Source organism: Engraulis encrasicolus, chromosome 23 (assembly GCF_034702125.1).
Source record: "Engraulis encrasicolus isolate BLACKSEA-1 chromosome 23, IST_EnEncr_1.0, whole genome shotgun sequence".
In the NCBI taxonomy this organism is placed as follows: domain Eukaryota; kingdom Metazoa; phylum Chordata; class Actinopteri; order Clupeiformes; family Engraulidae; genus Engraulis; species Engraulis encrasicolus.
The window spans coordinates 299,432-324,994 of NC_085879.1; the positions used below are offsets into that span (position 1 = coordinate 299,432).

The 25,563-nt window shown below is 40.7% G+C and overlaps 1 protein-coding gene across 1 annotated transcript; it reads left to right on the plus strand.

Moving 5' to 3' along the window:
* Positions 1-8,138: 8,138 nt before the first annotated feature.
* Positions 8,139-21,169, plus strand: LOC134439563 (glycerophosphocholine cholinephosphodiesterase ENPP6-like). The gene is made up of 8 exons (XM_063189465.1): positions 8,139-8,371; positions 9,937-10,116; positions 10,637-10,748; positions 16,870-17,011; positions 17,333-17,503; positions 17,843-17,980; positions 19,814-19,928; positions 20,384-21,169. The coding sequence occupies exons 1-8, from the start codon at positions 8,143-8,145 to the stop codon at positions 20,593-20,595; spliced, it is 1,299 nt and encodes a 432-aa protein (XP_063045535.1). The 5' UTR covers positions 8,139-8,142; the 3' UTR covers positions 20,596-21,169.
* The last annotated feature ends 4,394 nt before the right edge of the window (positions 21,170-25,563 follow it).

The following is a 25,563-nucleotide window of genomic DNA, read 5'->3' on the forward strand; positions in this document are numbered from 1 at the left end:
CGCACAGGTAGCTGTGCTTTTCCAGGCTAGTAGTTTGCTATTCAGGCACTGGATTGGAGATTGCTGCTTTAGAAGTGGAAGAATGGACAAGATCATTTTCATTTCGGGTGAGCATTCAGGATTTCGCACAGCATTTTGGAAATTCTGCACATGGAACACCCCAGACTGAATACCACAGTAAGTGGCACTTTAGAGCACAGATCTCTAAATTCCAATTGTGCTTCTAATTATATACAACCAATGGATATATTGCGCTTTACTAGAAATACAGTAAAATTGAATCATGCAATGTATTGATGATTGATGATTAAGGAAATTGTGAAAATGTGGGAACTATAATACATTTTAAGGTGGAGTAAAGGGACTGACCTCAGCCCATATTAAGCTCAAGCCTCAGCTTCATCTTCAAAACAATATTGTATTGATTGTATTGTTTTTGTAAATGTTTTATATTTTGCTTTTTAAAATGTCAGAAGAATCTATTTTGAATGTAAACGTACACATAGTTTCTATAAAGAATTATTTCTTCCTGCTCCCTTGATTTCTAACTTTTCCAGCTATTTTAACGCACAGATTTCAACACATTCTTCATGTAATGTTAACATAGGAAATGAATGAGAATCTCAATCCATGTATGTTTTTTGTTTGTTTGTTTGTTTTGAATGCCTTCTGGCATTCTAATTAATGTTCTGACTAACTTAACTGGTCCAAGGCAAAGTTGTACATGTAATACATTTAATGTAATGAGGAATCAATTCTGCCCTCTCCCCTCTCCATAGGCCTGGGACTTTGCCTGTTGTCTAACCCTGTTGGCTTTCTTGAACTGAACTATAATTTAAGGTCATGTTAACAATACGCCTTTGATGTTCCAACTGTCTCTTGTCCTCAGGTAACATACAGACGTGACTTTGCAATTAGACAAGACATCTGGTTGAACTGTAGCTTCTGTGCACAAATGTACACTGACTTAAATCACTGTTGTGTCACACATTAGACGGCATAGCAAGTGATCACAACAAGGTGATCAGGTTTAGCGGTATGTCACTCCAAGCGTAAAAGACATGATTAACAATCCATATAGCCTAACTGTCATTGTTGAATGTCCACATCTATACCCTCTATACAGGTCCTTCTCAAATAATTAGCATATTGTGTTAAAGTTCATTTTTTTCCCCATAATGTAATGATAAAAAATAAACTTTCATATGTTTTACATTCATTGCACACCAACTGAAATATTTCAGGTCTTGTTTTGTTTTAATATTGATGATTTTGGCATACAGCTCATGAAAACCCAAAATTCCCATCTCAAAAAATTAGCATATCATGAAAAGGTTGTCTAAACAAGCTATTAACCTAATCATCTGAATTAACCAATTAACTCTAAACACTGGTAAAAGCTTCCCGAGGCCTTGTTCATTACTCAAAACCACAGTCATGGGTTAGACTGCTGACCAGACTGTGTTTAACATTGAAGTCAATGGCTGTGCATTGCATGAGGGTTATGAAAGCCCAGATATCATTGATGCTTAGCTGTCAGCTGTTTTTTGTTCTTTGATCTGGTGACCCACACTTCCCTCTTCATTATACTCCATAGATTTCCATACCAAGTTTTTGTATTTTTAAGAAAAAGCAATTCTAATTTGCCAGACAGAACTTTCCATTGACTTTCAATGGGGTTTCATGTCTGGCAAATTAGAATCGATTTTTCTTAAAAATACAAAAACTTGGTATGGAAATCTATGGAGTATAATGAAGAGGGAAGTGTGGGTCACCAGATCAAAGAACAAAAAACAGCTGATAGCTAAGCATCAATGATATCTGGGCTTTCATAACCCTCATGCAATGCCACTGCCATTGACTTCAATGTTAAACACAGTCAGGTCAGCAGTCTAACCCATGACTGCGGTTTTGAGTAATGAACAAGGCTGAGACTTTTAAAGCCTCAGGAAGCTTTTACCAGTGTTTAGAGTTAGTTGGTTAATTCAGATGATTAGGTTAATAGCTTGTTTAGACAACCTTTTCATGATATGCTAATTTTTTTAGATGGAAATTTTGTTTTTTCATGAGCTGTATGCCAAAATCATCAATATTAAAACAAAACAAGACCTGAAACATTTCAGTTGGTGTGCAATGAATGTAAAACATATGAAAGTTTCTTTTTTTATCATTACATTGTGGGGGAAAAATGAACTTTAACACAATATGCTAATTATTTGAGAAGGACCTGTATATTCATGCTTGGGTGTTGTGATATCATCTTGTATACTGGAGAACGTTAAAGTTTGTCTTTGTTTGTCAAAAACTTTGAACTGTGATCATGTGTATAACTTGCCAATATAAAAAGGACTGGTGTGTGCGTATGATGTTTGTTTATCGAAAGGAATGCACATTGAGTAATAATCCATATTACTGTTAATTAGTTTTAATGTTGTGTGTGGAAACCACAATAAATAATATGATACTATATATGGAACCTGAATGAGTTAAGTCTTTTTCAATGATTTACTTTAGCTATTTGGTCCATAATTTGTTACAACAAAACAGACATCATGAATTAACAGATTGTGTACGTGCACGTGTGCGTGTATGTTTCTGTATGCCTTTGTGTCTGTGTGCATGCACACGCATGACTGTGAGAGAGAGCGAGAGACCTAGAACCTAGACCTACCAGCCCCTGACTTCATGGCTCTTCGTGGTCTTTGAGAGTATGGCACTGTTCATTCAATTCATAAAAACATGACATGCCATTGTATTGTTTATTGTGTCGCTTTTGTCTGTAGATGGTACACAAACAAATGCCTTTTTTGCTATTTGTCAAGCAAGACTTTTGCCAAAAAACGCATTTCTCAGAGTCATCAATTCAGAGACCTCCCTCTCAGCAATTGGTCCAAGTTTGCCGCCACGTGGGTCATGATTGTGGGGGGGTCTAGGTGTCATGACACGTGCACTGGGGGGCCTCTAGTAGTAACGCTCTCTAGGGGGCCTCTAGTGGTAAGTGTGAAAAGGTTTAAGTTTAGTATTTAAAAATAGAGCGCGCACAATTCCATCAAATCAATAAATTGAAATAGAAATAGAATTAGAAAGCATTTTATTGCCATAATACACAGTATAATGTGATTTTAAGCCCTCCTACAAGTCCTTGATAGATTGCACACAGTCCTTGATAGATTAACACAGTCATCAGTGCCATATGCGTTCAGAATTGTGACAGCTTTGGGCAAGAAGCTGTCCTTCAGTCCATTGGTCCTGGCTGGTATTGGTATTAAATCAGTCAGTCAATGAAATGTATCTTATATAGCACATCACTGTTTCAAGAAGGAGGCCGCACCTTGCATAGCAGTGTTTTTTATGGGAGTACACCTGACTGAGGACCTCTCCTGGTCACTACACATTCAACACCTGACAGCAAAATCCAGGCAGCGGCTGTACTTTCTCTGCCTACTGAGGAAGTTTAAGGTTTCCACTCCCATCCTGACCACCTTCTATTCATCAGCAGTGGAAAGTGTGTTAACAGGCTGTTTTACGGCCTGGTTTGGAAGCTGCACACAACAACAACAGAAGGACCTACAGAGAGTGGTGCGCTCTGCAGAGCGCACCATTAAAGCCAACCTTCCAGGACTCTTGGGTCTTGACATGAAGAGGGTGGGAACCAGGGCTAGGGAACCATTCAGGCCAGTACAGAAAGAATGAGGAAAAGTTTTTACCCCCAGGCAGTGCGACTGCTGAACAGAGACTTTTTAAAATAATAATTTTCTTTGTTTTTCTTTAACTTATTTCTCACCTCTTATTTCCTTTTTTTACTTTGCTTCTTTAATTCTTAAGATGCAGAGCTGATGACCCCATCATCATTTCACTACAATACCATGTATGTGACAAATAAAATTACTTGAACTTGAACTTGAACTTATGGGAACTTATGGCAATAAAAACACTGCTATGCAAGGTGCAGCCTCCTTCTTGAAACATTGAATTTAATGTCTGGGCCAGCACCCTCAGAGATTAAATGATTAAGAGTGACGCCTGCTCCAAGAAGAAAATTGACATAGCACATCATTAAAATCAGTCATCATTCATAGATATGTCTCATATCCTACAAGTTAAACATTAATCTGAGTTTGAAACAATAAAAGATAATTGTATACCAGGTTTAGCATAGATGTAATTTTCCACCTGTGGTCCCATTAAAAAGGTGCACAGCTACTTCGGTTCCTGTGTAAAAGAAAACAAGTTTGAACTAATTAATATGCAAGGCAGTGTTTACTATCAGTGGTTCTTATCTGGAATAGTCATGGGTCTTTTTTAATGTTGTTATGTTGTGACCCAGTTTTTGTCTTGCCATTGGATACAAATAACTTCTGCATCTATTTTTGATGGCACAACAAAAATTGCATGCATTTCATCATTTGCATCAGCATTTGTATGGTATGCTGACATACAACATGTCTATCAACTAGTGAAAAGGGAATATTCACCATGTTTCATTCTGTTTTTGACATCATAGTCATTTATTCAGAACCGCATCTCACTGACAGCGGCAGCTCCATGACCCACTCAGTGACTTACTTTTGGGTCCCGAGTCCCGACCCACCAGTTAAGAAATAGGGTAATTTACTCTGTGATAGGAGCTTTTGGCCTGAGTGAGTGTAGCTGAGACGAAGGTCTTGCGTCACTGCGAAGGCGGAGCCTGGGTAATGCACAGTGTCATGTACACTGCAGATATTGTCAAGTATGGTTTAATTATTCTGTCAATGTACTGAGTAGACGTGGTATTCAGTTGCAGCTGTTAGAACCACAAGACTCCTGTTAACACCCCACCCCACCCCCCACCCGTCCATAGCTTTACACCGTATTTAAAACCGTATAAAACATCATGGTATTTATCAACAGTTGTCAATGAACCAAGTTGTCCAACCAGTTTTTACTATTATGACACTGATCAGATGGAAAAGATTTACACGTACAAACATTAATAGGCCTACTTTGTGCACGCAAAAAGAGAGGTAGCAGATTTTCAAAGAGAATAGCTAATTTAAGGCACTATTGGACTTTTAAACAAGAGTTGTCTAAACATAGTCTAGTCTGGACACATTGGTTTTAAGAAAGCGGGGCTATAGACAGCCATGGAGACTTGCATATGCATAGGCCTACTGGAAACTGCATAGCCACACACAGACACCAACGTCTGAAGATCTAGGCTATAGCCTTTCAACACCTGTAGTTCAGAAGCGGATATAGTGTAGACAGTGTTGTCTCGTAACTGGGTGATAAACAGGAAACCAAACTGAAGCAGACAGTTTCTTGCATCTTTCTGTGCAGGGTCCACTCTGAATACACACACTTCACAAAAAAAAATTGTGTTCCGGCCTTGGCCGTGGCCCAAACCGTTAAGGCACAATACTGTTACAAGGCAGACTCTTTGATTCTGGACTGAGGTCATTTCCTGATCCTGCCCCACTCATTTCCTGTTCCTCTCTTCACCGGTGAAAAATCTCCAAAAAGACATATTAAGAATTTTAACTCCTGTCCTAAAATCTGATTGGTTGGCTGAGCAACGTCACTATGCCATTGGCAAACATGGGAGGATCTCAAAGTGGTTGAGGTTAATTCTTGCGGTCAGTCATCCGGGCCCTTTGCTTCTATCATTTAGCAACACACTAGTTTGGGGTACAGAGTTAATTAGCCAACCATTAACATACAGTACATGGCATATTTGTTGGCTCCACAACAACTAATAAGCGCAACGCTGACATTTTCTTCCCCAAACTAATGTCACACTGAGTACAAGAATTGGAGTACTGTAACTCTATGCAGGACCAGACTGAGTAAAAACACGCCAACACGCAGACCCCCACGGGGTAAGGAGAACATTAACCATGCCAAGAAAAGGAGTCTATGGGTGGAGGCTCTAGCTCTCCTGGGAAAATGAGGAGAGAGGACAGAATTGACAGAAACCAGTCTATCGACTGCCGGATTTGACACCACAGATGTATAGCCTACCTCATCTCCTTTCTTCAAGTTCACTTGAGTTGATCCAGTATAGGAACCAGTGTTAATTTTGTCAGCTTTTTTTGATTTAGTCATAGTCTTAGTCACAAATGACGAAAATCAATTTTAGTCTTAGTCATATTTTAGTCATTGCCTTCCCAATTTAGTCTTAGTCTTTGTCTAAATGACGAAAATCAATTTTAGTCTTAGTCAATTTTTAGTCATTTTTGTCATTTTAGTCAACACTGTACATAATAGAACTTCTCCACACACTGCTTCTCTTTTTAACATATATCATTGACTATACAGAATAAACCCTCTCCGCACACTGCTTCTCTTTTTAACATATATCACACTGTGCAGAATGAAACTTCTTCACACACTGGTTCTGTTTTTCTCTATTTTATTTAACACCAGTGTTAATTTAGTCAGCTTTTTAAAATTTAGTCTTAGTCTTAGTCACAATGACGAAAATCAATTTTAGTCTTAGTCATATTTTAGTCATTGCCTTCCCAATTTAGTCTTAGTCTTAGTCTAAATGACTAAAATCAAAAAAGGGCTTTGACGAAATATTTTAGTCATAGTCATGGTTGACGAAATTAACACTGATAGGAACATAAAGACGCTGTGAAGAGCAGATGACACACTTGGGAGGTGTTTCCCTTCATCATCACCAATGCAACATAAAGAGAGGGACAACAATTGGGACAACAATAGTCACTGGGTTACTACGCCCGCAACCCGAGTTCAATTCCGGCCTGAGTCATTTGCGGATCCTTCCCCATCTCTCTCTCTCCACTCATTTCCTGTCTGTCCTCCACTGTTCTGTCAAAAATAAAGGTATGAAAAGCCCAAAAATGTATTTAAAAAGAGTTGAGTGTAGTGTAGTGAGTGTAGTGTGGTGTGTTTGGACAAGGGTTATTGCCAACATGGTGAGAGAGGAGCAAAAGCTTCTACAAAGAGTATAAGGTGTCCCCAAATTGGTTCAATTACCCAGTCACTCCCTCAATGCAAGTAGTCTCCTGAGCCTCATCTGGCCAGTATGAGAGCCGAGGAAGCCTGCAGGTGGAATAGGGAGAGTAAAGAGGCAACAAGACAATTTCGGTAACACTTTAGAATAGCGTCCTATTCACAACTTTATAAACACTTTATAAATAATGAACTAATTATCAACAAAATGTTTACAAGTGTTTATAAATGGGCAAGGAATACTATGCTAACACAGCAGACACAGCGGTCCTAGAAGTTTCTCCTCCAAAGACCAGAGGGCATGAAACCACATAAAACTCACACAGTAAAAGTTGTTTCCACTCCACTGTGCAGTCATAGTTTGGTTATTACTCATTTCCAAACATTTGTAAATGCTTTGCTAAATGTTAATTGTTATTAAATGTTAATCCAGTGTTTATAAAGCTGTGAATAGGACGTTATTCTAAAGTGTTACCACAAATTCTTTAACAATCCTCAAAGAAATGAAGGTGTCCCATGGTTGCACAAGAGAGAAAGAAATAAGAACAACTACCATACTACGCTTCAATGGGGAGCATAGTAACATGTATCAGGAGGGTGGAAGCTTAGACACCAGTATCCAGGCCCAGGCTTAGTGGAAGAGCCCTCAGGGGGAGGAGTTGGGCTGAACAAATCCAAAACAGGTTTAACATATGATTTACGGAAAGATAAACAAGTTGCCACTGATGGAAGGTTTGTGGTCGTCCAATCCTAGAAGACGTGCCAATTTACGGCCGACCTGTAACACAAACTTGCCCTTCTAAAGCATGATGATTATGTCTTGTTTATCCTCCTTTAGTTACACTTACACTTGTTCTCTCTCTCTTTCTCTTTCTCTTTCTCTCTCTCTCTCTCTCTCTCTCTCTCTCTCTCTCTCTCTCTCTCTCTCTCTCTCTCTCTCTCTCTCTCTCTCTCTCTCATTCTCACTCTCTCATTATGAAATCTGATCATAATGAGGTTTACTCTCCACCCTCAATGGTGTGTTTGGTTTGCTCCAAATCAGAGTGCCGCCTATCGAGTGCCCCAGTGAACTTGATAAAACTACAGCACAGCAGCCCGGCCCACACCACACTGTATTCTGAGTGCATCAGTGTGACCAGCTTGTCTGCATTCTGACCTGGCTTTTTAAGCTGTGGTGGTGACATAATGATATCTACCACTACCTTTACTCTCCTTCTTAGCACACTTTTAGGTTCTTGCCATGCAGGTGGAAAACTTTTAGTGTTTCTCATTGATGGACTTCGTCATGACTATCTGGATGATTTGGAAAGTTTGCCAGGCTTCCGGGCATTTGTGGAAAATGGGGTGAAGGTGGAATACATGACCCCAGAATTCCCAAGTTTGTCCTATCCAAACTACTACTCTCTCATGACAGGTAAGAACCACAACATTGCAAATTGGGAGAAACAACTAAGTATGCTTTTCTTGAAGATGTGTGTTGTTCTGTCTAGTTATGTTTTTTTAATGTGAAATTGGCCCAATCCACTATTTATTCATTCATTGTTGTTGTTTGTGGTGGAACTGAAGACAATGATCATCATGATGATGTATTGAACAGTTTAAACTGTTTATTGTGATTTCCTGGTCTTGATTAAAACTATCAGATATTCAGAAAAATATCAGATATTCACATTTTCACATATTCACATTGTGGATGTTCTGTTCTAAGACAACTGGACCATTAGCTTTTGAGTGGGTTGACTTTAAATCACAATTTCAAGGGTCCAGCTTGAAAGATAAAAAACAAAGCTCTTAGCTTTCTGAAATGTCAAAGGAGGGATGACCCACAAGACATATCCATTGTGTGTACAGCAAAATGAGGTTAACCCTTCTTATTCATTCAGGTTGTATAGTCTTCCATTGACCTGGGAGTCCTACCACAAAAAATGACAGGGTGTGTTATCAGTATTGATGAGACACACAAGTAAAAAAAAAAAAATAGTACAGTAATATCCACTTACCCCTCCATATAATTTCCACATTGCCCACTTACAGTATGTAGTCTTGACTTATAGGTCAAACTGGTAAGCGTTAACTTATGAAGTGAAGTGTGTTAACTGCAGTTCTCTCAACGGCTTTTGGTGGACTTGTAATGCAGAGCATGGGTGCATTGACTTCCAAAAGCAATAATTAAATATTAACCATAGCACATGTTGAGAGGCCTATACATGGAATTTCTATTTATACAAGCCATAGTATTCTCAAGTTCAAATTCTAAATAGAAGTCCAGTTGTCTACAAATTAGCAGGACTAAATTGAGCCCAGCATCCAGAGAGTAGAAATACTGCCTCACATTTGTAGCAGTCAGCTCATTGGACCAGATGATACCTGATGCAAAACTGCTTTATGTCTAAGGGTGTGCAACAAGTGGTCATGCTGACAATGCATCATGATATACTGGATTGATTCATCATGACAATTGATTATTACCCCGCCAAGGTCATGTTTTTGGTTGCATTGGTTTGTCTGTTTGTCTGTCTGTCGGCAGGATAACTCAAAAAGTTATGCATGGATTTTGATGACATTTTGTGGAGTTGTTGGAAATGACAAAAGAGAGTTCTTTTTTATGACAAAACGCCCTTTAGTGGTGAATTGTATTGTGTTTTACTGGAATAAATGAACAAACAATCAATGAAGTTTAGAGCCCAAACACAAAGACTTGGTGGGAAGTGTAGAAATGTATGGATGTAACCTACCTGTAATACATAGGCAGTGAAAATTCAGAAGTTGTGGGGGTGAAAGAATTAAGCTGTGGTGTCCCTCAATGACAAACTGCGTAGCTGTCTAATGTGCTTTTTGCATTTTTCTTTTAAACAACTCAACAGTGTTAATGTTATTAAATGTGAATGACATTAATGCCCCTCCACCACTCATTTCAACATCCCAATACAGTAAATATGCCTGTTTTCAGTAATCACAAAATGTGCTTAATTTCACAAGGCCGAAACACAGAGGAGCACCAGATGACTGGGAACTACATGTGGGACATGGACTCTGACAAGGAGTTCCTGATTGGCACCAACATGGACAGCCGCCTGCCCCTGTGGTGGAACGGATCAGAACCGATCTGGGTCACCATGGAGAAATTGCAGAGGAAGGTTCACATGTACCATTGGCCAGGTGAGCTCATTACCAGTCCCCTCAGGGCCCCTCAGCACAACCCGAGTGCCTGTCTGTGTTTGTCTGCCCAATTGATCAATCAACTCTGTCATGAATGGCTCGATGGTTACCAAATTTGGATTTTGTAAACTCATATTAGAAGACTAGAAACACACTATTACGTATTCATCATATTCCAACATGACGTGTGCCTATGTGCCACCTGAAGTTTATAAAAAAATAAATAAAAAAAAAACAGGCCCAGGAGACAGGTGAGGTTGTCATCTCTGATTGCGCTTGTTGGCTTCTGGATTCCAGTGAGTTTTTCAAGTGTGTGAACCTCTTGGTCAATAAACCTGCTTTACAGTACACATAGATCTGACATTATGACAAATGACCCATGACCCTCTCCAATCTGGTTAAGAGCAGCTTTGTATCAGCTGCTTGTGTCATGTGTTTTTTTATTAACCCTTTCTGGCTCACGCTGTTGGCATGATCTTTTCCAATTGTGGTTCATGTGACTACATTATCTGCCCTTCAGGCTGTGAGGTAGAGATCCTTGGAGTGAGGCCCTCCCTCTGTGTGCCGTACTTTCAAAATGCCTCTGAGAAGAATTTTACGGACGCTGTGGAGCAGGCACTGGATGCATTAAAGTAATAAGTTATTTTCTTTCTCACTGGTTCAACTTAATCTAGAAGCTCTGTCTAATGGCATTGTTGTTCTCTGATGTGTTTGTTGTTTCTTTTTTGGCTTACATCAACACATTGTATTACGGAAGATCACGTGACCCTTCGACAGCGATGCAAGCTTAGTTTATAGCTCTACTCATATAGTCAACCTTTTCACTTATCCTAACGAATTATCTGGATATTTCGACACCTATCGCACCATGAACACTTCGGCGAGCAAAGATGCGCGTAAAAGGGAGATTGAACAATCGCCTTCAAAGAAAAAGTTTAAAAACTCCTCCATCTCAAAGGACGACCTCGACGCCGCTATTGCTAACGGCATAAAGCTAGCACTTCAAGAACAACAGAGTGCGCTCAATGTTATAGTTGCCTCAGCGGTTCAGGAAGCTGTTGACTCTTTCTTGGTGCCAGCTTTACGCGATTTACGGACGGATATACAAAAGACCAAGGATGAGGTAAAGGACATTCGTGGGGATTTAGACAGAGTGACAACATCGGCTAAGAGCGCCAACGACCGGGTGAACTCACTACAAGCCACTGCGCGAGAGGACAGACGAACCGTAATCCAGCTACAGAAACAACTGGATGAACTAACTGAAAAGTTGACAGATCTGGAGGACAGGAGCCGCCGTAATAACGTCCGGATTGTGGGTTTACCTGAAGGAGCGGAGGGTTCCGATGCTGTCAGCTACCTCAAAGCGAATCTTCCTCTGTGGATCCCATCACTGAAGGGTCAGTCCATTGACATCGAGAGAGCTCACCGGGTGTATCATGACGCTGACGATGCCAAGCCCAACAAGCCCCGCACCCTCATCTTCAAGCTACTTCGGTGGCAAGACAGGTCAGACATCCTCTCCGGTGCACACCAAGCTTTCCCGGTGAAATCCGCCAACGACGACAGTCTCCTGTTCTTCCCTGACTACAGCCGGGCGACAACATCGAAGAGGAAGAGCTTCGACGCGGTGAAGAAGAAGGCGAAAGCCATGGGCCTGCATAACTTTCTCATATACCCAGCCGTGCTGAAGATCGACCATGGGGGAAAGAAGCTATCCTTCCAGACTCCTGAAGCTGCGGAGAACTTCATCGGGACACTGTCGCGGAGATCCAATCGTACAGCAGCGGCGAATGTGGACGAGGATGTTTGTGTCTCTGATCCCAGAAAGGGCAATCGTCAGGCGGCCAGTCACGGAGGAGAGGGCAATCTGGTGGACATGAAGGACTGACGGCTGTCTGGCTACCATCTCCAATAAAGAACACTATCTTGGCTGGTTTAAGGTTTGCCTTGTTTACATATTGACATCGTTACGAGAGTCGAGAGCACACTTGCTACACTCTAAGCTTATGTTACGGTCAATGTATTTCATTTCACCGCTTAGGGTGAAGAATGTTCACTCACTTATTTTTGTTGCTATATGGGTATTTCTATTTCTATAGCTATGCGTTGGAGTGGACTGGTCACGGATCAATCGAAGTTTGTGTTGCAGACCTATAGAAACATTTCTATGCGGGCTGCGCCTGTTTTTGTATATAGTTTTTTTTCCACCCCCTCCTCCTCCCTCTCCACTACAGACATATTACCATACCGTTTCCTATTTGCTGCAATGGTGAACATGTTTATGACTTGGCTGGTAGGCCTATACTATTTTAGCTTCACGCTTTGTCAGTCAACTTTCCTGAGTAGGCCTAGGTCTACTACTCACCTTCGTATCCATTCTGGTCTTACATCTTTGCAATCCAAATGTCACCGCTAATCATTTTATCACTCAATGTTAATGGCCTGAACTCAGCTGTCAAACGGACGCGTGTCCTTGAGTACCTGCATCGTAAAAAGGCAGATATTGCCTTAATTCAAGAAACACATCTCAGACAATGTGATGTATCCCGTTTTCAAAACAAACGCTACAAATTAATTGCATCGTCCTGTGCGCTAAATAGAACAAAGGGAGTGTGCATTTTGGTGAAAAGAGCATTTGATTTCAATATTAAACATAGTGCACATGATGATGCAGGACGACTGGCAATTGTCACTGGCAACATACTTAATCAGAAATTAGCACTAATGTCTATTTACTGCCCAAATGAGCCTGATAGAGACTTTTTTACTTACATTGGTAATGTAGCACTGGACCAAAATGATTGTTCGTTAGTGTTAGGAGGTGATTTTAATGCCTTTATGAACCCAATTCTTGATAAATCTAATTCAGATGCTGTGACCAATCTCTCAAGTACTCTACTGAACTCACTCATAAAAGATCTGAACCTTATTGACCTTTGGCGTGTTCAAAATAATGATACTAGGAATTATACATTTTTCTCCAATAGACATAAAACGTTTTCCAGGATAGATTATATCTTTGTTAGTCCATCCTTAGTTTCAAATGATTCCTCCATTTCTATTGAGCCGATCCTGCTATCTGACCATTCAGCTTTGTTATGTTACATTGACCTGCCCAATAGTAAGACTAGGGCCCCTAGGTGGCGAATGAATACATCCTTGCTTAGTAACCCCTCTTTTCTTAGCTCTCTCAGATTAGAACTGAAAGATTTTTTAGATATGAATACAACTGAAGACATCAACCCACAAGTCTTGTGGGAGGCCACAAAATGCTTCGTTCGAGGTTTCTGTATCTCTTTCTCCTCTAATTTGTCTAAATCAAAAGCACATAAGATATCTGATCTAGAAAACAAAATTGAATCATTACAGAATTTACAAAAGCATAGTATGTCGGATGACCAGTCTTCATTATTGGCATCATTAAAAGAGGAGTATAATGCAATAGCTATATCAAAATCAGAATTCATCTTACATAGAACTAGACAGAAGTACTATTTTGAATCAGAACGGCCAAGTCATTTGCTAGCACTCATGCTTAAAGACTGTGAAACAAAGGCTCACATCTCAGCAATAAAAACGGCTGATGGTAAAATTACAACAAATTCCAAAGTCATTAACAACACCTTTTCCTCGTTTTTTGAAAGTGTGTATAAATCTGAGCTTGACTTCAATGATTTAATTTGTGGAAATTTTTTAGATAGTTTAGATTTGCCCAAGGTTTCGCAATTAGACCAAATTGACATGGAGGCCCCGTTACAATTAGAGGAGTTGCTTAATGCCCTAAAATGCCTAAACAAAGGCAAATCACCTGGATTAGACGGCCTTCCACCAGAGCTATTTTTAGAGCTCTGGGACATGGTAGGTCCCCTTATGCTCAATTCTTTTAATTTCGCTATTCAGAGTGGGACTTTTCACAGAGACCAAAAAACAGCGCTAATCACTCTTCTTTTAAAGAAAGGGAAAGATCCCCTCAATTGCTGTAGCTATAGACCTATATCCCTCCTTACAACTGACCTAAAAATATATGCCAAGGCTCTTGCTCTGCGTCTAGTAAAAGTCATCAAGTCACTGGTAAATGCAGACCAAACAGGATTCATCCAAGGACGGTTTGCATCTGACAACATGAGGAGGCTCTTGCATGTCATAGATGCAGCAGATAGTAAGCAAACTCCATGTGCAGTCTTTTCACTAGATGCAGAAATGGCATTTGATAATTTACAATGGGATTTCATGTGGGCAGTTTTGAAACGTTTCGGGTTTGGGCACACATTTATTGAAATGATTAAGACATTATACCACTCTCCTCTCACAAGTGTCATTACAGGGGACCGCATCTCCCCAGCATTTGAAATAGGACGTGGAACAAGACAAGGATGCCCACTCTCTCCTCTTTTATTCTGTTTATCACTGGAACCTTTAGCACAAGCCATTCGGCAATCTACAGCTTCTCCTATGGTAATTGGTGGTCATAACCATATTATATCTCTGTATGCTGATGACATCATTTTGTTCCTGGACAACTTTGATACCTCCATTCCCCCTATAATGAAAATATTTGATCATTTTAGTTCCCTCTCAGGTTATAAAATAAATTGGTCAAAATCCTCCCTAATGCCTCTGAATAGCAAACCTATAAAGGCCACGTTACCAGCATGTATTCAAGTTAAAAGCTCCTTTACTTACCTAGGCATCACAGTTCATAATAGTATACATAAAATCAATAAGGACAACTACATCACTATGCTACACAAAATAAGATCAGACATGCAAAGATGGAAGAATTTAAAAACATCTCTTCAAGGCAGAATAAGCAGTGTTAAAATGAATGTTTTGCCACGTCTCAATTTTCTTTTCTTTATGTTGCCACTCCCTCCACCTCCAAATTATTTCAAAGACATACACTCTATGGTATCCAAATTTATTTGGAATGAAAAGAAGCCTAGGATCCGACTGACAACACTACAGCGCCCCAAACAACTGGGTGGTCTAGCAGTTCCTAATTTTGAACTTTATTATTGGTCTTTTCAACTCAAGGCACTCAGCACATGGGTTAATTCAGACGCCACTATGGCATGGAAACAGATTGAATCTTCTAAGGTTGCACCACATAGACTACAGGATGTTTTATTTGCCAATATAAGTACCAAAACACTCAAGAAATTTGGACCGATCATTGCTAACTCTGTCCAGGTGTGGAGAAAAGCAGAGCAATGGATGGGAGGTCCATTCAAATATTGCAAAAACACACCTCTATGGCATAATGCAAAGCTATTGTCTGGTAACAAACCATTTTTTCAACCTTCATGGTCATCACATGGTATTAATATCTTTGGTGACATTTATAATGCTCAAGGTCTTCGCTCTTTGCAGGATTTAAGGACACAATTTTCACTCACAGCTTCTGCTTACTTTGTATACTTTCAGTTAAGAGCTGCTCTGAAAGCATATGGTGTGCCCTGGGACTCTCCTCTCCCGGCTCACCCCATGCTAGAATGGATCCTACCTAGTTTAGGTAGATCATCAGTTTCCATCATTTACAGAAAATTAATTGAACACAGTTCGAGGGCTCTATCAGTAGAATCTATATGGAATAGGGAACTGGGGGAATTAGATCTTTGTGTAGACTGGGACTCTGTTTGGTCTAATTTAAGTTTGACTTCTAAGAACCTTGCACATCAACTGATCCACTTCAAAACCATTCACAGAGCATACATTACACCTTATAGAAGGTTTCAGATGAAACTGCAGGCTTCATATGACTGTCATATTTGCAATTGTTCCTCACCTGGAACATTCTTACATATGTTTTGGAGTTGTCCCATCATATCCGATTTCTGGTCTCATGTAAATTCTGTATTATCCCAGTTGCTTGATATTTCCTATTTTCCTAACCCTGCTCTTTGTCTCCTTAATGATACATCTGATATTCCTCTTAAACTTGTTCAATGTAAAATGCTTTTCGCTGGCTTTACGTCTGCAAAGAAAACAATTACAAAACACTGGTTCACTCCTGATGTTTGTATGAAGTCCTTTTGGATACACAGCCTTACTAAAATTGTCAATATGGAACTGACAACTGCACGTCTAAACAAAGCTCGACCTGCTACTGTGGAATCCTGGAAACAGTTTTCATTAAAGTTAATTTCTTGGATGAGATGTTAGGTCATATTACCATGCCTTCTCCATCATTCTGCCATGTAAAACTCCAGTTTTATATTTTCTTTCTTTTCTAGTGTTTCACTATTGTTGTATGATGATCCTCAATATGTCTGTAACCCCACACCACACCCCACCCCCCCTTTCCCCCTGTTGAAAATCAATAAAATATTGATCACAAAAAAAACACATTGTATTACATTACACAACCTGATCATTACATACCGTATAAGCAGAAAGCAGACTTCTGTTTGTACTCTCACAAAAAAAGACAATGACATAAAAAATGTTGATCACAAAAACATAATCTGGCCATTAAAAAATGGTTGCGCAGAGGCATAGTGACCCAGTGGGCTAAGGTGTCCAATGTCCATACCATTACACTAGGGACCCGGGTCCTATCCTGAAATAAAGGCATTAAAGTTTTTAAAAAATGTATTTATAATTTTTTTTAAAAATGGCTACACCGTGTACATATGATTCCCATTCTGCTTCAAGAATGTGCCAGTTGTAACGTATAATATCACAAGGGTGTAGTCCCCTCCCCATTGACATTTCTGTTGTTCCTTCTTCCGGTTGTGTATTTTAAAAAAGCCAAGACCAAGCAGACATGGCAGCAGTGTACTTTGAGAAGGTGGATGCAGTGGGACACTTTTTTGGGCCCAACTCCCTGCAGAGGCTTGGAACTGTCCTGGCATTGGATGCTGCCATGCAATTAATCAACCAGACTATAGAGGTAAGGTTTGTCCAGCACGTGTTTAGGCATGCAGGTACAGTCTGCAAAGCACAACTATTTGGAACTTGTGGCACATTGTTAATGGCACTTGAGGGTATAGTTTATTGTCCTTCATCACAAGCCTGCCTATACAGCAATACATTAACCACTTCAGATAATTCCAATAATGCTACAAATACACAAATGTGTAGATATGCTCAAAAGCTTGACACGTGTGCAAAGTATAGAGTGCTTGTTTTGAAAACCTGAGTCCCAAGTGCCTGTACTGCATACATAGTACTTTGTGTGAACATGGCGTGTAAGAAACTCATTGTGTTGCAGGCGAAAAACATGAGTGAGAATCTCAATATTGTTATGTTCTCCGACCACGGCATGTCTGAGATCATAAACCTCATCGAACTGGACAAACATATCAACCTCACTGACCTCATCAAGGTCCTGGACGTTGGGCCGGTTGTGAGCCTGTGGCCAAAGCCGTCAAAGTTCGAAGAGGTTAGCTTCTATTTGTGGAATATTAATGAATGTAGCAGACAGATTAAATTATTATTGAAATGGTAACACTGTTTGCTGTTCTTTTTTTAACAGTGAGACATTTTACAGTTAACTTTTTGGTGTAGTACATATGGCAACACCTTACACTAACCATATAACCTATCTGTGGTACACTGTAAGGACACAATGTTGTGCAATCACACAGTAGCTGACACAGTTGATGTAACTGGGACAACAAAAATAAATTAAAGGCAAGGTGGGAGGGTATTCCTCATAAGCGTAGATTTTGTCATTACATAGACCTACTTATTGGATATGCATCTTTTGATATTTCCCCAGATATTCACAGTTCTCAGTGCCGTGGGCAACATGACAACTTACCGCAAAACCCAAATTCCTGATCGATTCCACTACAAAGAGGGGAGGTTTGTCTCCACACTGACCCTTGTGGCCAACGAAGGCTGGATCATCACACCAGTAAGCACTCACTCTGACATTTGGTCACTTACCTGCCTTCTCATTCACAGCTAATGAAAGCAATGAACAGACTCAGCTGGTCCATCTACATTACTGTAATTTGCATGAGAATAACAAAACGAATGGGCGTGTAAAGCAAATAAGGAAATGTCAGAAGGGACTCTTTTTCACTCGAGCACCTTGCAACTGAATTGGGACAAGGAAATAGATCTGAAAAACTGACAAACCGTGTTCCCATCTATTGCACTGCATAGTTGTTGTGATGATATCAGTGATTAATATTGTATGCAATCATGCCATCAAAGCTGGCTTGACAAGAATGTTCAAAGGAAAGGAAAACTAGGCCTATGCAGTCATCTCCGACTGCTGAAGGTACATCCCCGAAACGCGATGCTTCCAACAAAAAAATTATGGCAAATCCATCCACCTGGTCAGAAGTTATGGGCCAAACAAAAATTCGCCCATCTTGAATTCGGCCATCTTTAAAGTGTTGGCCCCCAAAATCTCATCAGTTCATGAACCTACCCTAGAGCATGAACACACAGCATCTGGGACAAATCCATCCATCCGGTCAGAAGTTATGGGCCAAACATAAATTCGGCCATCTTGAATTCAGCCATCTTGAAAGTGTTGGCCTCCAAAATTGAATCAGTTCATGAACCTACTCGCTTAGAGCATTAACACATTGAATTTTGGACAAAGCCATCCATTCGTTCAAAAGTTTTAAAGAAATCAGCCATCTTGAATTCAGCCATCTTGAAAGTGTTGACCTCCAAAATCTAATAAGTTCATGAAACCTACCCTAGAGCATTTACACAACGAATCTTGGACAAATCCATCCATTCAAAAGTTATCGCGTTAACACAAAATACCTAACATGGGGGTTGCAGACGCGGACGTTGCGGCGGCGCTCGCAAAACCATTAGGCCTACATCGCTGACACTCCGCGTTTCGGGGATATAATAGGAGCGATCTGGATACTGCAACGGCTACATGCGCATGTAGACAGCAATGCATTCTGGCTGAAAATGTTGCATGATGGTTAGATTTCTTGTCCAACTTACCAAATTTCAATCATGTTGCGTCGACGAGGTGACATGTCACATGGTGTCAAACTATTGCTGGGATGAATGTGACTTGCAACCCCCACAGTTGCTTATTCCCGTTGATGCTCGTCTGCAAGGGTCTGGATACCGCCTCCGAGGTCACGCGCCCATGAACTGGTTGGCCAACAACTCACTCACGAGTGTATGGGGCACCTAAGTCACGCCCTCTACTTCCTGGTTCATGGGGCAGAGGGAGTCAAAAAATGATTACTGGGCTTGAAAATTAGTGATTTTTGGATTTGTGGTGCATAGGTGGAGGTCCAAGGTTTGGATTGGTGTCAAAAAAACACAAATTTTCAAGCCCAGTAATTATTTTTTGATTCCCCCTGCCCCATGAACCAGGAAGTAGAGGGCGTGACTTAGGTGCCCCATAGGAGCCTTGTCTCACACCCCTACACAAGTTTGCACAGCTCCCCTCTTCTGCTCCTCTTCCCCACCTCTTCCCCCACACCTCACAAGTGGTGTGCTGGTAGATCAAAATGGTGCGAGCTCATCGGCTCGTGCATATTTGTGGCTGACTTTAAATGCGCTGTGTTTAACACCACCCATGCCGTGACAACAGTTTCTCGCTCACATGCTTCGTCTATGTCGATCGACAGCAACAAAGTCGATTGCACTTAATAACCGCTGTAGAGCACAAAGCACATTGCATTGGTACAGAGATCCAAACAATTGATTGCATACGCATGCTACTCCTTGGTCAATCACATTTGTTCTTAATTTTCAGAGCATATCTTACCTGCCTTTCCCAGCAAACCTCACTGGGGACAGGGCGTATGGTGCACACGGCTATGACAACACACTGACAGAGATGAGGGGATTCTTTGTGGCAAAAGGCCCAGGTGAGAGATCCTGCAACACAAATGCATTCTGTGAGGAAGATGCACAAAACTAATAGTTTTTCTTGACGACACATTTACACACGCATTTAACGCATCGCAAAGAATAATGTAATTCAAATATAATCTGTGAACAAGATCTACCACTGGCTGGTTAAATGCTTTTGATTCAGTTATTATGCTGGTAGTTTACATCCACTCCAAAGTATTTATCACACTGGAAAGAAAGGTGTACAGTTTCACAAGAGTTCAAAGAAGGCTCTGCTTGCTTTGATGTCGTTTTTATGTCAATGTGATCCCATGAGATTTTGGTGATAGGGTGTGGCATTGGAACATTTATGTATTATTTAGAGCTTCATCAAATAACTGCAAGGGAGCTACATATTCATTGTGTGGAAATGTTGTTTTCCTTTTCACAAGCTTATTATTTCACTCCCCCTTCTTCTCACTCACAACAGATTTCAAGAGCAACTTCACTTCCAAGGCAATCAGAGCTGTTGATGTCTATAATGTCATGTGTCGCTCCCTGGACATCGAGCCTCTGCCCAATAACGGCTCCATGAAGCAGGTCCAGGACATGTTCATCAGCACCTCGTCCTGTAGTACACGTGTAACCCAGCAAAGGTGTGTCCTGACGCTGTTGCTTCTGGTGTTGGGCTTTCTCCTGTAGGCAGGGCTGGGTTAAGATGGCCAGGGCCCCCCAGAGTACAGGTTGAGGTAGGCCCCCACAGAACATAAATTCTGTCACAAAATTGGGTATAGTAGGGGGAATTGTAATTCTGTGCCAGAAATGAAAGATGACCACTTAAATGTTTCCAGGCCGTCCAGATTGGTGCCATTGCCTGTTCCCTCACCGGTTATGTTCGGAAGTTGAGTGCTTACCTAACCACCCATATTCATATCGGGATCTGTACTTTCCTGCATGTGACCATGTGTTAAATGGATTAATCTGCTGACGTCTATGCTGCCCTACAAAGGCAAAGTGCAGTAACTACAACAACACTGAAACCATAGTATTGTAGTTTCTGCACATTTGACAGCAATATTTCTTTGTCACGAGATAAAGGAAGTGTAATGAAGATCATTTTTGGTCCAAACTCAATTTTGACAATATGTAGTTACTGCACTTTGTAGGACAATATGTTGTCGAGACAATTCACAGAGGAAAACCAGGTAGGCCTATATCGATTCACATAATGAATCAGCTTTTTGTTTCTCGAACGTTCAGATTTTTGGTGTAAACATGTGAGCTGGTTTGAGATTAGGTGTGGGAACAGGCACCGGCACGGCTCATTGTTGGCCTGAACGCTCTTGGAGAGGAGGTATTATCAAGTTTAAATATTCTATTCAACATAAGATTTAATATTCTATTCAACATAACATACATTCAATACATTCAATACGGTCTCTCACCACAATTCTGGTTATTTACATTTTCTGATGATGGGCAGCATGCATTAGCCTGGTCCTGACCATCCCATAATACTACCATTTCATTTCGTATTTATGGTCTGGCATTTGTTTGCTCTGAAGCGATTGTAAGAAGCAGGAAGTTTGCACTCAGTTATGGTTTGAAATTATTGGACACCTCTCACCCAATCGCTGGCAGTTACTCAACAACAACATAGCGCAGACCAATGGCTCTGGCGCAGATGTGTACGTCATTGTCACGAGCGTCCTCCCCCTTTCGCCCCCACGTGGGGGGCGTATTCGATTATTGGCTGTTTTCTGGGGGGGGCGTTGCGATCAAAATTCTACTGCTCCAGGCACTCCACAGAGAAGCACGGCCAGACTACAGTAGTGGAGCCAATCCTTTGGCGGAAGTACGTAGGATGGCTCGCGAGGCTAAGCATGCATTTCCTCACAAGTCATCCTTTTACCACACAAACACTTCAAACTTGCACAAAAAACAGACTGGTGTCTTTGACAAACCAAGGCAACCCAAAAGTTGCTGTAGCTATGTTTTCATATGTGAACTGCCAAAGTTGCTGCATATGATGGTACAGGGGAGGGCAGTTATTTTGGACCAAAGGTTTGTAAATGTAATGAAATGGATTTGGATTAATGCAGTTCAAGGTGTTCTGTGTGTGTGTGTGTGTGTGTGTGTGTGTGGTGATTTTATATGTAATGGAGGGGGTGGCAGTTGACTATGTGTGTATGGGGGGGGGTGCTATTGTACATGTTTTATCAAATTGATTAATTAGTGGATGAATGAATGAGTGACTGTACATTAATATAGGATTAGGTATGTGTATGTATATTGCCTGTCTTCTTAGATTAAATGAATAGCTTGGATGAATGGATAAGTTGTATTTTAAAACAACAATAAAAACAGTTTTTTATATTTTACTTTAAAAGCCCTTCTAGGGACGGGCATTGGAAATTAGCCTATGGCTACAAATGCTATGATACTTATCTGTTAGGTTGTTGTACAGCCTACATGATGTGTATTTGTCCCTACTCAAATAAACCATAACTGAACTGAACTGAACTGAAACCATGCCCTGTGGTTTGAAGTCTCTGATGAGACCGTGATAAACAAATTTGGTTTAGATGATATGATGTCAAGCCGTGGTAGTAACCAAGTGAGTAATACAAAGAACAGTGTCCCATACAGTCAGACGTGGTAATGCAACAGACATGGTTTGGGGCTACATGAATGATGTCAACATTGGGAACCTGACTTTCACCAAAAGAAACATGCTTGGGAACATGCACCATGACTACTGAAGCAGATCATGATGCCCTCAATGGAATTTTAGAGGTGTACTCACTTTTGCACCACAATAATTTCACAAAAATGGACAAATATGTCTTTTAAGTTGTAGTACTATTAACCTTTCTTTTCTGTTTGGAAATAATGTGTGTGCTTATTGATGTATTGTTCAAAATGTTACTTTTCAAAAGTAGTGTACTCATTATTGCTGTGCACTGTACATGGCTAATGTCGAAGCCACAATACACTTGTCTTGGATGACCAGTTTAAGATTGTCTGGCCAGATGATGGTTCAGCGGGCTGCATGGGGTCCCCCAGGCCTTGACTTGCCCACCTCTGTGCTAGTATCACTGAGGAAACTTGTAGTATAATGTACAGTATAAAGAGCATTTTTAATGTGCTGCTGGCAGCTATGGCCTAATGGTTAGGGAGTCGATCCTGGAATCAGAAGGTTGCAGGTTCGAATCCCAAATTCCAGGGGTTGGCAACTGGTTCTGGCCCAAAGACTGGGGTCTGCCCATTGGTCCGTCAAACCCATTAAGTCCAATATTCAGGGTACGGATGTCATTGTGTTTGGTTCTGGGAACCGTCGATTTCACAGGCTAGGTAGCCTGCCAAAGGAAAAAGTGGATATCAGTTAACTGCCAATTGTGAATTTGAATTCATGACTCAAAACATGCAGGATCTTGTCTGTTCCTAAAACCTGATTACAGTTTGATTTATGTCAGGCTGCTCGGCTCCTCCCTACGCTGGTGTCCCCAGTATATACCATGAATGTGTAATGAGCGAGAATTCCATGCATGCTCCAAATTTACCAGCATTATTCTCAGCCTGTACTGTGTACAGTCGGCCCAATAGACTCTCGGATTTATGGGCTGTATGACCAATGACGTGGAACCCCAGGGACCAACAGTCAGACCAAACATCTTCTATTAGACTCTAATAATTGAAGCCCTGAGACGAAGAACCATACAAGTCCACATTTTCACATTTTGAACATAGGCCTATGTTTTTTTTTAATTTGCAGCTTGAACATTACATTTTTTATTTTGATTTTTCTTGAAGTCAGATAACAAACGCTTCTTAATTATAATAATATATATATTATATATAAGGTATTTACAATTCTGGAGATTTACAGGGGTTTTTTTGGACTTGTGTGGTTCTTCGTCTCATGGACTCAATTAGAGTAAGATAACCCAAACTCTGCCCGTACAATGCAAAGGAGTGTGCTCAAGTTTGGTCTCCTAATGGGGCGTTGTCCCCTCCTTCTTCTTGTCTTTCTGTGGCATTTGGTGTCAGCTTGCATGAGATGTGCGCTACCGCCATCTACAGTCCAAGGGAACTCCATTCATTCTCAACCAGGGGGTCAGGATTTGGCTGATTAGCTTCGCCGATTAGCAAGACAGTTCCTCGTCGCAATTCTCACAAATTTGCTCATTTCTGACACCACTTCGCTCAAAGAGGGTGGATGCAATTCGTGGGTGCGCGAGTTTAGTGTTGGGCACACATACCCATACAGGTGTGTGGTTGGGCACCTCCATGCATCCAATGCCCGTCTTCCATATATCTTTCTGGTCAATCGTAAGTCAGTCATTAACGTGGCACGTAATTGGCTGAGTAAACTGGCGGCGGAAACGACTCCATCTTTGAAGCTGAAAAATTCGTTCAATTTTGGCTGAATTCACTAGCCTAGCATTTCCCATTGAAATGACTGGAAGCAGGACTTATTCACTCTCTCCAGCTCTGATACTACCTCCATGTTCTCAACCATAAGACTCAGAAGGTCTCCTAACCGATGGTCTCCTAAAGGGGTGCACCTGACATGGGTCCAGGAGCATACGTTTCTTACTGTAATAGAAGATGTTTGGTCAGACTAAGCAGTAGTCTGTGGCCCTCTGCTACCTTAGCGAAGACTTAGATCTTTGGAGCACTGTGTGAAAGGATTTCAACACCCCACGCTTTGGTTAAAAGCGTCCGCTTAGTTTAATGTAGGCCCTAATGCAATGTCATATATGGAGAACAATTTGTAATTGTAAATAAGTTATTTGGTGTAAGTTTTGAATAAATGTATTCCTAAACTAAGGTCTGTGTGTATGTTTCTGTGTGTATGTGCATGTATGTGGTGGGAGTGTAGGCTACATTTGAAATCTCTCAATAGAAAAATTAAATCTTTCAATAAAAAGATAAAGATGAAATTGAAAAAAAACAATGCAATGTCTCAATGTTATTTTTCTATCAGTGGCAAGTTACAGATAATTACAGTGCCCTCCATAATTATTGGCACCCCTGGTTGAGATGTGTTAAAAGCCTTAAAATAAATTCAGTGTTTATTGCAGAAGAATACTGTCACACTGAAAATTGTAGGAAAATGTAGCCTTCAACTCAAATGAATTGTAAGAAAATAAAAAAATCCCTGACTAAAAAATAATTATTTTTCATTAAATCACCTGTTCCACAATTATTGGCACCCGTAACAATTCCCAGGAAATAAATATAATTGAAGCATTTCTGTCATTTCTACAGTAGTTTACAAAGTTTACCAGAGTATGTAGGAACATTTAATTAGTAATTCATCACTTCCTGTTTCCCTGGGGTATAAATATGACGTGACACCGAGGCCATTTCTCTTATCCACTCTTAAACATGGGAAAGACAAAGGAACACAGCATACAAGTGAGGCAGATGTGCGTCGACCTTCACAGGTCAGGCAGAGGCTACAAGAAGATTGCCACTCAACTGCAGCTGCCCATATCCACTGTGAGAGGAATAATTAAGAAGTTCAAAACAACTGGAACAGTGGTAAACAAGCCTGGACGAGGACCCAAGTTTATTTTGCCACCACGCACAGTGAGGAGGATGGTAAGAGAAATCAAAAGATCTCCAAAGCTCACTGTTACAGAATTACAACAAATGGTAGCA